The 18,317-nt window shown below is 34.8% G+C and overlaps 1 protein-coding gene and 1 long non-coding RNA gene across 8 annotated transcripts in view; one reads left to right on the top strand and one right to left on the bottom strand.

Annotated features, from left to right (window-relative positions):
* Window positions 1-18,317, bottom strand: part of LOC145277839 (inosine-5'-monophosphate dehydrogenase 1b-like) — a 244,994-nt gene that overhangs the window by 72,605 nt on the left and 154,072 nt on the right. The window contains exon 1 of one of the 5 annotated variants that reach the window (XM_080129769.1): window positions 6,706-7,446. The exons of the other annotated variants lie outside the window; for them this stretch is intronic. Within the exon in view, the coding sequence (XP_079985895.1) occupies window positions 6,706-6,755 (50 nt within the window). The 5' untranslated portion in view covers window positions 6,756-7,446. Of the gene's footprint in view, window positions 1-6,705; window positions 7,447-18,317 lie in introns of those variants that run through there. 5 annotated transcript variants of the gene reach the window in all.
* LOC145277842 (uncharacterized) overlaps window positions 4,820-18,317 on the top strand; it is a 311,077-nt gene continuing 297,579 nt past the window's right edge. The window contains exon 1 of one of the 3 annotated variants that reach the window (XR_013868217.1): window positions 4,820-5,013. This is a non-coding gene — a long non-coding RNA (uncharacterized LOC145277842). The remainder of the gene's footprint in view (window positions 5,014-18,317) is intronic. The other 2 variants (XR_013868219.1, XR_013868218.1) reach the window with 2 other exon arrangements.

Raw genomic sequence — 18,317 nt, 5'->3', positions numbered from 1 at the left:
TGACATAATAGAATTTCTATAGATAGTTGGAAAGTTGCCCATCAAAATCATAATTTTTTTCTTTTTCTTCATCAGAAGTTCAACCCAATATGGTAGCCAGCTCTGGTTATAAGACCGTTAATTGTAAAAAGGGTATGGATTTCTCAAAACTTCTCAATAATACTAGTGAACAGCATAAAATTTGTAAATTGTGTAAATTGGCAGGCCATACAGTTAAGAATTGCTCCAAATATTCTTCATATGATTCGAAGGTTCTATGAGCTAAAGAGCTTCAAATCTGTACCAAGGCAATCACTTGGATCAAGAATGTAAAGGAAAGAAGGGATTTCCTTACTAATGTGGGTTAAGGACTCACTTATCTGTAATGTGCCCCAATACATCAAAGTCTTTTGTAGGAAGGACTAGCTTATCCAATCAGGATAATTGTATATTTTCTGTTATCAGAATGTCCTTGAAGGAAAAGAACCCCCAGTATTTTTTCATTGCATTTTGGACACTGGAAGTCAAAAATCTTTTCTCCCAGGCTATTTTACAAGAATTGAAATCTAGGGAAAAATTAATACCTAGATCTGTAGTAATACCTGTAAACACATTTATTGGAACAAGAGTCATGTACCTTCTAGAGTTCAATGTCTCTATAAAATTGGGATCTCAGAAACCCTCTCCATTTGCTGTCCTATTCACGCAGTCTTAATTTAAAATTTCAAGTTAACAGATTTGACAAAATTACATCTAATATATAAGGGAGGCAGGATTTTGCTGTCATGGCTATAAAGATTTAAATGATATTATGCCTCATGGCCTCGTTGGCTTGGACTTGATCCAACAGATAAAAAAATTTCTGTATAGTTAAATGTCTCAATGGGACAGCATGGAAAATTTCCAATAAAATTATCCCTGGTGTAATTTTTTGGACGCCCAAATCTAATAAGGAAACTCAGCATGAGTTGCCTCCCCTTGATCGAGTTTCCTGATCATTACCCCAATATTTCTACTATTTGATCGAAAGTGTGTTGAATCCTGTGCCCTCTTATTCGGACTTGATGCATCTTTTGAAGAGTTTTCTGTTGAACGCAGAATTGAAAGCTTTCTTTCCCCTCGATTCCGTCGGTATGGATGAAAATAATAGACTGTCTTTGTATGATGAAGCGAAGATAAATTAAAAAAAACTAAAAGATGGGAAATATTATGTGGATCTGTCCTGGGACTTTGAGAAGTTGTCTTGGGTAGATTCTAATTATGCAGCTCCCTTAAAAATTATGCAAAGGGTGGCATTTCTTTAGAGAAACAAGGTTTATACAACGAATATTTACGAGTGTTCAAAGAATATGAATAAATTGGTATTGTTGAACCTTTCTCTGTTACTCCTGAAGAGTATGAAAAATATTGTTTGATCCCTAATATGCCTGTTATTAAGTAAAGCCTTGGTGTCACCACAAAAATCTGTCTCGTTTTAAAGGCCGAGGGAGCACAACTGCTTGACTTACTATTGGCTTTTAGGAAAAATGACTATGGCCTTTTGAAGGATCTTTGCAAAGCTTTCCTGCAAATACGCCTGCGAACTGATCAGGACAAAACAGATTGTTTTTTTTTTCTCAAAATAAACAAGAAATTGTGTACCTATAGATGCAATTCAATCATTTTTGGCTTTAATGCCAGTCTTTTCATCTTAAGTTACATAAGTATCATACAGAGAAATATAACTCAGATGATTTTTCGTCTAACAATTTTTATGTTGACAATTTAATCACTACTAGTTGTGATTATGACTCACTCTTTTCTGTTTATAATATTGTCAGTGAAAGATTAGGGGATGCAGCATTCAAGCTTTGGTCCTGTAACTAACTGTACGAACTTGCAGAACAAGATGATTGAAAATGGGTCTATCAACTTCCCTCTTCCCACCTTCAAAAAAGTCCTGGGGTATAGTTATTCCCCTTGTCTAGATATGGTTAGACTACCCATTACCATGATAGACACTGAAGTCAAAACTAAGCATGGGTTTCTGTCTTAAATTTAATGTATATATAATCCTTTATCCTTACTTTATCCAGTTTCCATTCTAGGCAAGATCCTTAGTAGTCAACTCTGGAAAAGCAATTGTCCTGGGATCAGGAGATTCCTGCAAAATTTTACAGCCTCTTGGCAAACTCTTGCTAAGGAGTTAGGTTTTCTTTTTATGTAAAACATGGGACACAATGCTCCCTGTTATTCGCTAAGGCAAAAGTGGCTCCCATTAAGCAGAAGATGTTTCCTACCTTAGAAATTATGGCTATCTATCTTACTCTTAAAGTTGTTCCCAATGTGCTGAAGGCTTTGAAGCCTATCAATATCCTTTCCCTTTTCTTTGTATCCAATGTCTAAATGGCCCTGTCTTGGGTTTTAAATGGAAAAGGAACTAAGAGGAACATTTTTGTGGATAATCGTGTATTGGACATAAAAAAATGATGATATTAACCTCAAACTCCAAATTCTCCCTCAGTTCAAATATGTTCCTTCATCTGAAAATCCTGGGGATTTGTTGCCTTTCCACCTCTGAGCAATTATACAATTTTTGGGACACAATTATACAATTTTTGGGACACAGCCCTGATTGGGTAAATCGACTTCCCATCGACTGTCCTGTGCCCTCCTTGCCTTATCTTAATGACACGAATAAGAAAATTATGCCCTGTATGTTCTCTTATGATTCCTGTACTGACAAGAATGGTTTACTAATAAATATTTCTGATGTCTCAACATTGACTAGAGCATCAATGTCCTTGAGAAAGTTTTGCGGTTCTGTGATAAGTTGAGACACCGACACAGATACCAACCATAAAGCTAAATTATTGCTCTTTTCCTACGAGTTGGAATATTTGAACCAATCTTCAAACAAGGCTATGCCTCTAAGGGTTGTTTATTGATAAGGATGGTCTATTGTGAACTAAAGGATGTAGACAGAATTCCCACATCCACCTCTTTGAAGTTAAATTTCCTATACTTTTGGGAAATTTGACTGAATTGGTTATTAAAGAAGCACATTTAAATTGTTGCCATCTGGGAACCAATTCAACTTTTTCTAAGTTGAGGTTATCTGGTTTCTGGATTGCCAAGGGAGGCAATCAGTAAAGAAAATTCTCTGTAATTATATTACTTGTAAAAAAATCAATTCATTGCCATAAAAAGCACCCTTTGGTTCTCAACTGCCTACTCACCATGCAAATTTTGTTCACCCATTTCAACAAATCATTTTTTGGTAAAATACAACGATGAACACGTGAAAATGTACATCTTGTTGTTCACATGCCATATATCTGCAGCTAGTACCGGATATGAGCACTGGATCCTTTATATTAGCGTTTATTAGGTTTACTAATCTATTTAGTGTTCCTATACATGTCTATTCAGACAATGCAGACCTTCTTGGCGTTCAGCATCTTGTTATCGGAAATCTTCATTTCAGACGAATTCAAAGAAAATTTCAGGTCAACTTCCATTAGTCATCTCACCATTCCACTTGGCAAGGAGGTACATGGGAGAGGATGATAAAAAAATCAAACAATATTTGAAAAAATTAATAGGTAGAAAGAAAGTCTGCTTCTTAACTATCCTTTCCGATGTGGAGAAAGCAATCAATGATCGACTGCTTACATATATTACTGCTTCTGAAAGGGGCCTCAAAATTTTAATCCGTAATCACTTTTTACAAACTGGTTATAATCTATGTTTGTTGATCAATAATTATGGATTAGATGATTTGTGTCCGGATCCTCCCAGTAGAGCAAAACTTTTGTAATCCTTGGAATTGAGACAGGTATAATGAAAAATTCAGAAATATATGACACAATGATCACTTGTTGTCTTTGAGAGAGGTTGATACTATTATAATGTGCGATCACACTAAGACGGTGTTGGTGGGAGAAATCATGTTAATCTCAACCCTTTTGAAGTCTAGGCAAAGTCAACTCATTCATGGCAACGATGGTAAAGATCGCTGAGCCTGTGTATTAAAAGATGGTTGCAAACAGGTTCATTCCTTAAAACATTTATTTCCCCTGGATTTAAAGAGGGTTTCTGTGTCACCTTCAGCAGAATTTATGGAAGAAGGTGGCCTCTTCTTCTGTCCAACTTGTTTCATCACAAATGATGACTCATCTGCTATGGTCTGCTGTGACGCCTGTGACAGTTGGTATCATTTTGATTGTGTTGGGTTGAAACAATAGGATACTCTGGGGGAGGGGATTTGTCCGAATTGTTCGGAAAAAGTATTACATTAAGTTTTTAATTACAGAATTTATTAAGTTGTCATTTGACTCATGTTCAAGTTATCGTTCTTGTTATTAATATATTGGTAATCTAGACAAAACTAGATTTATTGATTATAAATTCATTTATTATAGCAGACAGAAACAATAGTTGAGTTTTTGTGATCACCTGAATTATTTACTTATCACCTAATTGACATATTTACCTTGTTTGAAATTGAAAAAAGTAATCAATATTCATTTTTTCTGTGAGAAATTACACGACTTGAATCGTAACACTTCATTGGTTGATTGGTTTAACACCTTGTTTTTAATTACAGCCTTTTTCATTGATTGATTTGAATTTTAACCCACAAACGTGGGCATGTTTTAACTGAAAACTTTAGTCTGGGAAAAGATTTCAAGCATGACGGACTCATTAATTTTCTTATTAATTTAAGGGCCTTTTAGCGCCCAATAGTCTCGGTGACGGTACGTTTAAGACAATTAAACCTAATAAGTTCCGGATGTAATATCGTCTTTCTAATCAGCAAGGAAGGTTTATTTTAGGTTTTACCATTTCAATTACCGTCAGAATTATCTACTTTTTGAATTCGAACATTTTTTTAAATGAACTACAAGCCAATGACTAATGATAATCTCCACAGAAGATTTTTCCTAATCACTTCATCACAAAGTCTTAACTACCAGACTCGGTAGAAGCAGCAAAATGACGCAACATAATTTTGCAATCGAGAAGATGAAACGACCTGCCTTCAGTCAACAGGTAAGAGCGCTTTCCGATGTGTTTAATTTTCCGCTCTGCCAGAGTTTTAAGCTGTGTGAGAATAAATTTCTCACACGTTTCAACAAGTTAAACAACGCCTAATTTATATCGGTGATTGCCGCCCGAACCCTAATTGACGGAAAATCCCGAGGATCTGGGTCAAATTCTGCAAGAATACCCACTTATCAAAAAAAATGTACACGGTCAATTTTTTTAATAATTTCAAGTTCAAGTTTCTTTTTTGGCAAAATTAAATAAAATCGTAAACACCTGCCACAGTGCCACATTGCTCTAAATGTTATCTTTCTATTTTTATTTTGGCGAGGAGATAATAATAATAATAATAATAATAATAATAATAATAATAATAATAGCAGCAGCAAAATAACTTGATTCTGAGATTAAATTCTTGGTACTTATGCAGAGAAAGTACTGTGCTGAAATAAGATTATTTAGAAACCCATTCTTAACATGGGAAAGGGAGTATGTTTTGTAACTGTACTTTTACCTAACAATTTAATAAACAAAAGATACCGTAAAACTTTAATTTAACTTGAAAATACTATTTAAAAGTAGCACGGTATCATAAGTATCAAATTCGTAATATTTAATAATAAAATAAAACATGAAACGAAAAACAGAAAAGAGAAAGGAGATCGCCTTAAGAGGGAGAAAGCGCGAGACAGATCGAGTTTCTAACTCGGCTCCCAAAATAAAATTCAATAACGTCAAGACTCCTTATTTGGAAAACTTTGAGAAACATTTGAGTCGTTTTTTATTTGTTTTTTTTTGCTGAAAAAAGAAATACCATAATTCTTACAAAGTTTTTTTCTTTCTTTTTTTTTTAATGAAATCGTTTATTTTTTCTGGATGGAGCTTTCCCAAGATAGGAAAAGAACAGGTTCTGCCATTTTTTTTTAGTTTGTAAAAAAATAATAATAATAAAAAAAGGTACTTTTGCACTTTACAAACCTTACTATGTTTTAAAATAGGATTTTCTAGTTAAATTCAATTTTTACCGTATCTTTTGTTTATTAAACTGTTAGGTGAAATATAGAATAGTTAACAAAGTCCCCTCCCCATGTTAAGAATTTTAGTACAGTCCGTAAACAGCAGAAGTACAATTTTTTTTTTTTTTTTTTATATATGCAAACTATTTTGTGAAAATCATTTCGTGAAAGTAAATCCGTTGATTCAAATGTTAAGATTGCGAACAAAAAATGTTTTTGTTGCGACACGTGTTACATGATGTCAAAATGGTACGAAACAATTTGGCGATTATTTACATTTGAATAGAATTGATTTTTATTGGTTTTAAATTGTATTTCTCCGAAAATTCGTATATAGTTTTTATAGTTTTGAAAATTAAATTTAATTCATCGTTTTAATCGCTGGCGGCCATTAAGTTTGTTTTTTTCTATGCCTAAACTAAAAATAAATTTGTAAACACATGTTTCTAAAACAAAAATTATGGATACCGTAAAAAGATTTTCTTCAACTTCAGTAAATGAAGATATGTACCTTTTAACAATTTATTTCGCTTAAACATTGAACACATGCCCCAATGGGGCATTGCCCCATTGTAGATAAAAAAAAAATGGCATCGAGTAAAAACAAAAAAAAAATGGCTAGATTAAAAAAAAAAAAAATGGCTAGAGTAAAACGTTGGATGAGATCTGTTTGTTTACTCACTTTTTATTCATTGTTCCCATTCCTTGAAGGCCGCCGCTACTAACTAACATCGGAGAGAAGAAACTCCGGCGAGTGATTCTTCAGCTTTAGCCGAAAAGAGGAAGAAGGGGTGGGGGTGATTGAGAGAGAGATAGAGAGGGGGAAGAGAGAGAGAGGGGGGACAGAGAGAGAGACACACAGAGAGGCGGGCGTCTTTTTTTGTTTGGTTTTCTTAAAAAAAAAACAAAAAGAAAAGAAAATGCCAACGTAACTTGGAAAACTTGAAAGTACAGAAGTAAAAACATACAAATATTTGTTAAAAAGAGAAAAATAGAACTTTGTCATTTTTGAAACAACAGAAGTGCGAGAAAAAAGTAAATTTTTTAAGTCTAGGAACATCACAAAATATCTTTTCTCATCTCGTTATTCAATACAAATATTACGTTCTTATTAAAGCTTAAAGGCTTCAAAATCACGTTCGAAGAGCCAGCTACTTTGAAATCTACTAATAACAACAAATATGCTTTGTCGCATATTTTTTGGCGAGTAAATGCAATATTGCAATGGCTTCCTTCAAATCTTCCAATGAATGAAAAGTTGGTTTATATGGATCGAACTAAGAAAATAAAAATCATCTAAATTATAAAATACTGAGTGAACATTTGTGGAATAGTTTTTGGTTAGACTAGCATGGCTACCCGGCGTTACCCAGATGGATAGAGGTGGTACACTAGGTATCTTCACGTCAGCATTGTACACATTAACAGCAACGTCATCATTTCGTGTGATTGTGTCAATTTCTATGAATGGGCATTGGCGTTATAATGGTTAATGAAAGTAACGTTTTTTTTTTTTGTTTTTTTTGCTATGGATAAAAAAAAACAATATAATATTTACCTTTTGTAAAACATAGGCTTTTATTAACGAACTACAGAGACGAGAGATAAAATAATAATTTTTAATGTCTTCTGTCGACACTTATGTATCTAAAGATAATATTGCTTACAGGCTTCCACACTTTTTGGAAAAAAGTGAAGATCACCCTCTATCATTTTAAATAATCAAATCCAAATGAATTTTTTCAGGTAGATTTTGAATTTACAATTTTTATTATAAGAGTCATATATTCTACTAGCGGGTGTACCCGGCGTTGCCCAGGTGTTTGGAGGTGTAAAAGAAAGAAACAAAAAAAAGATGTTAGTAGAGGAGTAGGCTCGAACCTGTGACGCGAAGGCGGAAAAGTAAGCGTGATATTTTACATTATGAAGCCATAAAAAGTGAAAAGCGTTCAAATTTAGCAATGTCAATGAAAAAGTTGACTTGCTAAGTGAATACGCAGGTGCAGAAATAAATGTTGGCTGAAGGCCAGTTCAGCTTTCCGCTGATTCATTTATTTGTTTCCCCATGATATTAGAGAAACCAAGCTGCCCGAAAAAGGGGGAGCTCTCAAATGAATAGCAGTTGTCTGATATGAAGAGTATTCCCCACATTGATCAAAGCTGATTGCCTTCAAGATGTGCTGGCCACGAAGGTCAGCAAGCTGATTGTATTTATTTGCTTCCACATGGAGCAAATTAGGCACAACGCCGGTTTTTAATGTGGAGAGAGAGGGGGGGAAGGAGACCAGCTCCCCCGAGAAGGAACTGGATACTGACAATTGGTATGAAGGGTTTCCCCCTACATTGACCAAAACTGATTGCTACAAACGCAATGGTCTGATATGTGGGGTTGCCCCCACATATGGTCTTTAGTGCAGCATCTGCCGGAACAGATACTATCAGGAGCCACGAAGGCCAGCGAGCTAATTTGATTTGATTCAGTTTTGCTTTATTTATACGAGAAAGACAAAGAAACACTGGAAACGCAAACCATCTACCCTTATGAAACAGGGTAATGGTGGAGAGGAAGCAATTTAATACAATATAGTATCCATTAATTAGAAATAATAGATAACATATATGAATACCTCTACTATTATATAAAAGTCAGTGTGTGTGCGCGCGTGAGAGTTTCTTCCTCATAGGTTCCGAAACGACTGAACCTATATTTTGCAAATTTCACACCACACAAAGGTTTTTTTTTTTTTTTTTTTTTTAAACAGGCATCACCACATTATCAAGGCCAAGAGGCCACTCACAGATAAGGGTTAAAGACGGTACAGTAGAAATTGGACAATATAGTAATTATTAGTAATGAAAATTCGGTAAATTTGTTAACTTATATGGAACGGCTCATCAAGAACTTATTTACGTTAGACTTGAACACAACCATATTGTAGTCAGCCGGAAAGTAGGAAAATGGAAGACAATTCCACAGGCGTGCAGTTCTAAGAAAGAAGCTTTGTTCATGGAATCTACATTTAGGTTTAGGCACAGATAAAGAGTGAGGGAAATTGTTGATAGTGTTTTCAGCTAGACGAGTGTTTCTTGTGAAAGTTTGGCGAGGGGGAACCATAGACTGAAGCTCAGTCGAACACTTTCCATGAAAATAACGATACATCAGAGACAAACTCGCAACATCTCTTCTGTGAGATAGAGGTTGCAGGGAAGAGAAAAGGACATCTCCTACGAGGCTATGAATTCTATTTTGAACTGTATCAAGGCAGGACAAGTCCTTTCTAGCAGTTCCTGCCCAGATGTGGCAACAGTATTCCATCCTTGGACGTACCTGGCTCTTATATAGATAGAGAATTGCATCAGCAGTGAGATATCTACTGGATCGATAGAAAGATCCCACCATTTTTCCAGCGGCCTTGGCAACAGATTTGATGTACGTGTTCCATTTAAGATCAGGAGTAATGGTCAAGTCCAGAAGCTTGTCAAAACTTGAGGCCTCCACAAGACGAGAGCCATTCATTTTAATTGATGCCAGATGGGGATCAGAATGTTGATGATGTAAAGAGAGAAGCTTGGTTTTAGATGCATTAAAAGTAACCAGCCACTCCTTTCCCCATTGTACCACTTGCTCAAGATCAGAGGAGAGAGAATCGGAGAGAACTTGGTCGTTTACTGTCTTAGATGTGCTACCATAAATGGTAGTGTCATCAGCATAAATGTCAACAAATGATGTAAGGATGTGATTTGGAAGATCATTAATGTAGATCAGGAAAAGAGTTGGGCCCAGGATGGATCCCTGAGGGACACCAGCATTAATACTGTGAGCTTCTGATTTTTGCCCCTCAACTACTACTCTTATGAACCTATCAGAAAGAAATGATTTGATAATTGACAAGACATTTCCAGCTATACCATAGCTAGAGATCTTGTGAATTAAACCTTTATGCCATACCCTATCAAAGGCCTTAGATATGTCAAGAGCAATTGCCCTAGAAAGGTTGCCGCCGTCGAGAGATTTGCTAATCCTATGAGATATAACTGTAAGCACATCTGCTGTAGATCTAGCAGAACGGAAACCATATTGAGTGTCACTAAGAAGGTTATTTTTGTTGAGATGGTTGATTACTTCTGTATTTAACACAGATTCCAGCAACTTACTCATGACGCACAGAAGACTTATTGGTCTGTACTGAGAGGGGGATGAGCGATCACCTGAATTCTTAAATACAGGGCGTACTGATGAAATTTTCCAGGGTGATGGGAAGCTATTCTCCTTAAGACAACGTTTAAACAGTTTTGTAAATATGGGTGCTAGTTCTGGTTGAAGTTTTTAATATAAATATATTATATAAAAGTTGTTGGAATACCGTCAGGGCTAGTTGCTTTACTGGAATCAAGGTTTTTGATTAGCTTGCCAACATCACGTACAGATATATGTATATCACATAGCGTGTTTTCTGATACAGGAGGAAATATTGGGGGTTGGCGGCCTTGGTCGCAAAGGGTAGAATTTATGCCTGGCAGTGTTCTTAGAGATTGGATTGATGTACATAAGAATATCGATGGTGAGTCATGTGTCATGTAAAGCAAGTTACCACCTTGGAGGTGAAAACTAAAATAACTTGGATGATGAAAGAGAGAAAAAGAATTAAAGAGAGAGAGAGAGAGAGAAAAGGATTTTGGGAGAAAAGAAAAAAAAGAAGATTCAGAAGAGATAAGAGAGGAAAAATGAATGACTTTAAAAAGAGATAAGAGGAGGATTAGTGATTTTCATAAAATTCATTTGTTTTTAGTAGATAGAGAAGACTTGCTCACTGGCCATCAGACCGTGCATGTCAGTTTTCAGGCTTGCAGACAAACAGATGGACCAATTGGGTCAGTCAAAAGCTTAATCTCAATAGATAGCAGTGTGGTGGCTGCTCTACTACCACATCCTGATCTTCCAGTCGTGATCTATGAGTGATCCCTCGTCTCATGCTCCACAAGGGGGTTCAAAACAGGACAGCAACGGCAATATTCCATAAGTCATGCATGTCTAGTCCGTTGACCTGTTTGTGCTAATCTGCCTCACAACAGTCTAAACTCAGCTCACATTCCCTATCTCTGAAAGATCTAACTGGAAGGACACTTTTCCTCCTCGAACCAAGAAGTTTTGCTTTGAATCATAACTCCTGTATCTAGAAACAGTTTATGTTAAGTCCAGAACAGCCTGAATCTAAATGTTCCCTTTCGTATAGACTGTATCTGAAATCATTTCATGCAATAATTATTTTCATCTATGTTTAGGTTTAGGCACAGATAAAGAGTGGGGAGAATTATTGATAGTGTTTTCAGCTAGACGAGTGTTTCTTGTGAAAGTTTGGCGAGGGGGGACCATAGATTGAAGCTCAGTCGAACACTTTCCATGAAAATAACGATACATCAGAGACAAACTCGCAACAGCTCTTCTGTGAGATAGAGGTTGCAGTGAAGAAAAAAGGGCATCTCCCACCAGGCCACAAAGTCTATTTTGAACCCTATCAAGGCAGGACAAGTTTTTTCTAGCAGCTCCTGCCCAGATGTGGCAACAGTATTCCATCCTTGGACGTATCTGGCTCTTATATAGATAGAGAATTGCATCAGCAGTGAGATATCTACTGGATCGATAGAAGGATCCCACCATTTTTCCAGCAGCTTTGGCAACAGATTTGATGTACGTATTCCATTTAAGATCAGGAGTAAAGGTCAAGTCCAGAAGCTTGTCAAAACTTGAGGCCTCCACAAGACGAGAGCCATTCATTTTAATTGATGCCAGATGGGGATCAGAATGTTGATGATGTAAAGATAGAAGCTTGGTTTTAGATGCATTAAAAGTAACCAGCCACTCCTTTCCCCATTGTACAACATGATCAAGATCAGAGGAGAGAGAATCGGAGAGAACTTGGTCGTTTACTGTCTTAGATGTACTACCATAGATAGTAGTGTCGTCAGCAAAAATGTCTACGAATGATGTAAGGATGTGATTTGGAAGATCATTAATGTAGATCAGGAAAAGAGTTGGGCCCAGGATGGACCCCTGAGGGACTCCAGCATTTATACTGTGAGCTTCTGATTTTTGCCCATCAACTACTACTCTTATGAACCTATCAGAGAGAAATGATTTAATAATTGAGAATTTTTACCACTATAAGTGTGTGTGTGTGTGGGGAGGGGGCATCAGAGTTATCCTGGAAAATCCGTTCTGGCAAAAATTAAGTTTTCCCATGATCAATGTTTGTGCAAAATTTAAAAAAAAATCCAAGTAGTGGTTATTGAGAAAAGTGTGAACAAACGAATGGACAAGTGGGAGTGAATCCATCCTTTGTTTGGGGGGGGGGGGGGGGATGACGACTAAAAAGCGTTCTTTATTTTGTGGATGCAATGTTGAATTCTTCTATCAGTATAGAAGGTTTTCATAGTCAGTTCTGTAAAAATACCACCGACTGAAATATACTTTTTTTTATTTTTGAGATCTACTAATCGTTCTTTAGAAGATTGGAATATCTGTTAGTAGGCTTCTGAAACCAACTTTTAGCTTAAACTTTGCCAGTGATCATGTGACCCACATAATTGAACATTTCACCTTCTACAAGGTGCCTTCAATAGGTTTTCAGACAATTTTTTTATGGCACTTTTATTGATAGTAGACATATGAAACTCTAGTCTCCGGTTGCAATGCACTTGTACCGTTCCAACAACTTCTGGAAAGTCCCATGGAAGTCCTCTTGTGTGAATATGTCAATGACACTCATCACAGCCTCTTTCATCTCAATTGTCTCAGAACCACAGCCTCTAAGGTTTTCCTTGAGCTTAAGAAATAACCAAAATTTACAGGGACCAAGGTCTAGAGGGAGGGTGAGGAACTGTCTTAATGCCCATCTTGATCAAATAGTTTGTGACAAGGATGGAGTTGTGGACTGGTGCATTCAAGCAAATCTTCTGCATCTTCAGTTCCTCGTGAATAATTGTGTGTACAGTTCCCACACTGACATCAAACTGTGCACTTATTGTCTCTACAGGCATGCGGCGGTCCTTATCAATGAAATTCTTTATTCGGCCAATTAACTCTGGTGTTCAGACTTTCTTACTCCTCCTACAGCTCTAATCATCCCTCACAGACATCCTGCTTTCCTTGAATCTCTTATGCCACTCAAAAACTGATGCTTGATGCATGCAAGAGGGTTCAAAAGCAGTCTAAAGCATTCCATATGTTTCTGTGGCATTTTCTCAAAGTTTAGACAGAATTTTATTTTTTAAAGTGTCTTCACGTCCAGATTGCACTTTTGAAATTCACCAGCTGTGACAATGAGGGTTTGTAGGGTGTATTCCAATTCCTGTTGTAGCTGTTCATTTGAACTGGAAATTATAAAAATTGGTCAGTCATGTCATAAGATGTTTAGCAATAACATACTGAATTTTAAAGCATCTATAACAATTTTAAATGCCTGTACAAAAAAAGTTGGAAAGGCACCTCATATTTCTCTCTCAAAAAAAAAACACTCAGCAACACAACTTACTAACTGAAACGAGAAAAAATGCTCGGCAGATCAAGAAAATTAACAGAAAAATAAAGAAATACAACTGTCATGTTTAATCAAACGTGCCTTGATAACAACTTACTGCTAAAATATACTTGTTTTTTCCCCGTAATGTAAGCGTTGTTTAAATTTAAATTCCAAAAGTAGATTTAATAAACCAATTCAATACAAATTTTATTTAAAAAAAATAAACATTTATCTATTATATAAATCACAAATGTCTGTGTGTTTGTGTGTCCACAATATTGAAAAATTGGCCAAAACAATTAATTCTATCTGGGTGAACTCAACAGTTTTTTTGCCAGGGGATTGGGGGCATAAATTAAAAAAAAAAAAAGTTATTACTACATAATTCAAACCAAATTTATCTAGATTTGAAAAAAATGCTGACTGTCGCTGGAAATGACATCACCTCTATTTAATGACTTATTTACATAGCTGGTTGAGAGGCATTCTACATTATAGCACAGAATAAAATACTGATTTTCAAGTAAAAAAAAAAAAATTTTTTTTGCCTATTTTCCCCATTTAAACTCCTGGCTTCATGTAAAACATCGGGATAAAACGGCTAAATGACACTCTTTCATGACAAACGATGCATTAATTTGAATTTAGTGACATTCAAAACCACATTTAGACACAAGTATGAATTTTTGGAGAAAAATAAAAATTAGCCTCAAAAGGGGTGGTTTTTACTCCTAAAACACTCAAGCCCCATAATTTTACCTGGATAAAATATTTTGTTTTCAGATTAATATGGTCTTGCTTTTGGGTAATTTTCAGCAAAATCTAAGGCTCGAAAAAGATTCTATTGTAAGAACAACTACCAAGATGAGAGCAATAGTCCAAACAATCAAAATTAATACCAATCCTCATCCATCTAAAAAAAAATTTTAAACAATTTATCTGACTGAAATGCATCAAATTTATAGAAATTTTGTTCAAATGAAAAAGAAAGAAATTTGAAAACTTTAGAAAACCAAGTAATGCTGATAATTTTTGTTATTAAATGAAAAAGAACGAATAATTTGCCGAATTGCTATGTTAATTTTTATTTCAGTCAAAGAGTGAAATGATTTTGGCATTTCTCCCAAATAAATTATCTGTACTTAAACCATGTTTGTAATAATAATAAAAATGATAACTTAAAGAGTAAGTTATAGTGGGTTTGGCACTTATGTATGACATGGACCGAGATACACAGTTGCCAGACCATGATTATTTTTCAAGGCCAAATGTTTTAGAATAAAAGGCCAAATTCAAAAGAGAAGCCACACTTTTTGCAGTAAACAGGCAATTGGTGTTTCTATATTATTTGTGCAAACAAAATATTGAATTTCACGTAAAACAAATGGTACCTACGTAATTATTATGGCAAAAATACAAACATATCCGAAAATTATGAAAAACGAGGAGATAGAAAATTAATTATTAATAAAAGAAAAATTTGTGAAATTGGTGTTTACAAGCGAAATGCAACAAAAATAACATGCACTTTTGCATTTAACAACCAGCGCTGAAATAATGATGTTAATATTTAGAAACCTATTATTTAACATGGGGAAGGGAGGGTATTTTGTAACTATTCTGTACTTTCACCTAACAATTTAATAAAAATAATTATCGTAAAACTTGAATATAACTTGTAAATACTATTTAACAAATAGCGCGGGTCGTCAATGCAAAAGCACCAAATAACATTTATTTTATCAAAATAAAATTGTAAAACCATTTATTGTATCAAAATATAAGACACTTATGTATTATACAGGCAAGGCCATTTTGTTTGGTTTAGTTTCATTGAACGACTGCCAGGGGACGCAACTTTTCAACCTAATTCAACAGTGATAATAATTAAAACTATATTTTGTTATAGTTTTACTTTAATTCAAAACAATTTTTTTTTATTAAAATTCTATTTTTCTCAAAATACGGTGACTTTTTTCCGTTAAATTGTTCGAAAAAAAAAAAAAAAAAAATCTAATGTTGCTTTAATTTTTATTAAAATTCTATTTTTTTTTTTACGATAAGTTCCCAAAAAACAAAAATCTAAATGTTCCTATTTACTTGCCTCCCCGCAAGGTAGAGTTAAACACAAAGTCAGTTTTTAATGTGGGGAAAGAAACAAAAATAAAAATTGCTTCAGTCCACAAGGATTTCCCCATCTACTGGTTGAGGACAGAAAAGAGGATGTGTAGTATCAGAAAAGATACTACACTTTGATCATAGCCAAAAGGCCAAGTAATGTTGCTTTAATTCAAAAACTGTATTTTTTCAATAAATGTTTGTACAATTATATTTTGAGACATTTTTATACAATAACTTTTGGATTTCAAGTATTTTGGTGTTATTTATTTTGTGTGTTATTTGACCAAGAAGAAATTGTGTTTTATTAAATTTAGACAAGAAAACAATTCAATGATTTTTTGGTAAATGTAAAGTTTAAGCGAGATGCTCTTTTTTTAACATTATTTAGAAACCTATTATTTAATGGAGGGGGTGTTTTGTAACTATTCCAAATTAGAGTTATCGCCCCCAACAATGACATTGTCCATATAATGCATGTGCCAAAAAAAAAAAAAAAAAAAAAATTTCATTCAAGTTCAATCTAGAAACTAATATCTTTCTAGACTGAGGCAATTTTTATTTTTGTTCTTTTCTAGAGTGCCCCTTTTTTGCTGAACTAGATTTTCCCCACATTCATAACCGCCCTTGTGTCTAACTCTGCCCTTATGACAATGGTAAATAGGAACAATATTTAAAAAATAAAAATAAAAATAAAATAAAAACTTAAGGGAAATAACCTAAAAAATTTATCTGAGAAAGAAACAAATCAACCAGAATTTTTCATTTTGATTCCATAAAATCCACTTTTTTTTTTACCACTTTTTACCTCCTGGTGACAAAACCAGTATTTTCCCATTGTAAAATATTACGTTTCCAAACATATATCCATATAGTCTTGCTTTTAGGTAATTTTCAGTAAAATCTAATGATCAGAAACGATCTATGTCCCGAAATGTGCTATTTTTGTCTATTTTGGGCTAAAAATCATTTTTACCCATTTTGACCCCCTGGGGACGAAACCAAAAATTGCCTAGAATAAAATGTTTCCAGATGTATATCCATGTGGTCTTACTATTGGGTAATTTTCAGCAAAATCTAATAATTGGAAAATATTCTATGTACCAAAAAGTGCTACTTTTGCCCATTTTGACCCCTTGGGGATGCAACCAGGATTTTCCCAGGGTCAAATATTACGTTTCCAGATGTATATCCACATGATTTTGCTTTTGAGTAATTTTCAGAAAAATCTAATCATCGGAAAATATTTTATCTCCCAAAAGTGCTATTTTTAGCTATTTTGACCCATTTTGATCCCCTGTGAATGCAACCAAAATTTTTCTAAAAAATCTGAGAATATTACATTTCTTCCTTTGTCTAGTTGTAACTTCATGCAAAATTTCAGAAAAATGTAATCAGTAATGATTGAGAATTTTTGGAACAAATGGATGAACAGACAAGAGTGAATTGTAGTGTCCAAATCCGACTAAGTTGGTGGACGAATAATTATAAATGAAACTATTTATCAATAAGAATAACACAAAACAGTTGCAATGTTTTAAAAAGGAAACAATGCATTTTATCGGAAATGATGTCATTTCTCTAAAACTTCCTTTAGCATTTGTTAAAATATATCTTAACTCTGTTTATGTGGGGGGGGGGTATACCAGGAGGATTTGTATAGGTCACCAAGAGTTAATCTGTTACAAGAACAGGTCCCCTTTTCTTGTAAGTAAGAAAAAAATTAAATAAATAAAAATGAGATAGGATAGACCAAGAATTCGAACCTGGAAAGCAAGGTTGGAATTAAGTTTCAGGGAGGAATTCCCATTGTTTAGTTTTAATATAAAATAGCAGATATGTTTGTTTGAAAAGGAATTTGATGATTCAATTCTTTTTATGAAAATTGAATTGAAACAAGGCCAGTTAGAAAAACGAACAATAGCAAATTTAAATATGTTGGAAAATAGTTCAGGTCGAAAATAGGTTAGAGAATTCTTGTCTGCAGACATGTGTGAACAGTGCATGTTTTAGCCACGTGAGTTCAGGACCACGTGAGAGGAGCACATTCTTGGACATGCGCATGACGTTATGGCTGGGGGATGTGTTCTCAATATAGTTGGCTAGTTTTAGTGAAACAGGGAGAGAGTTGGACAGACGGGAGACAGGAGAGTCGGGTCCGGACCGAATCCCCCTTTGGAAGTGAAAGGTTAGAAGTTGTAATCATGTAGTGACTTTTTCCTGGATGTGAAATCATTGCAACCGGCCGAAGTAATAAAAGAAACATATTTTGTAACTGTCGTCGTCTTTCTACCAAATTGAAGGTAAAGTGAAATCGTATTTATATGAACTTGGGTCCACTCATCGTAATAATGAACTTTGTGTATAAACCCCATCATCTCAAGAAATGTGTCTCCCACTCTATCATAACAAATTACTGTTCCCCTTGTGTCATAAGAACCGATCCCTCCTCTCTAAAATATATGTTAAGAAGAAACATTCACAGAACTGTATAAATGACTCTCTCCTCATCAAATTGTATATGTACCCATTGTCTCTAAATATGACCCCGACCCCTATGCAACAAAGCAACACTGCACTTGATCAGTATCAAATGGGTGACAATTTTGGAATACCAAGTGTTTAAACAGAAGACCTGACATTGCTTGGGCTTAAA

Source organism: Euprymna scolopes, chromosome 6 (genome assembly GCF_053919585.1).
Source record: "Euprymna scolopes isolate OS-2025 chromosome 6, ASM5391958v1, whole genome shotgun sequence".
Taxonomy (NCBI): domain Eukaryota; kingdom Metazoa; phylum Mollusca; class Cephalopoda; order Sepiida; family Sepiolidae; genus Euprymna; species Euprymna scolopes.
Note: the sequence above shows the minus strand (reverse complement) of the source record. Positions and strands in the feature narration are given on the sequence as shown.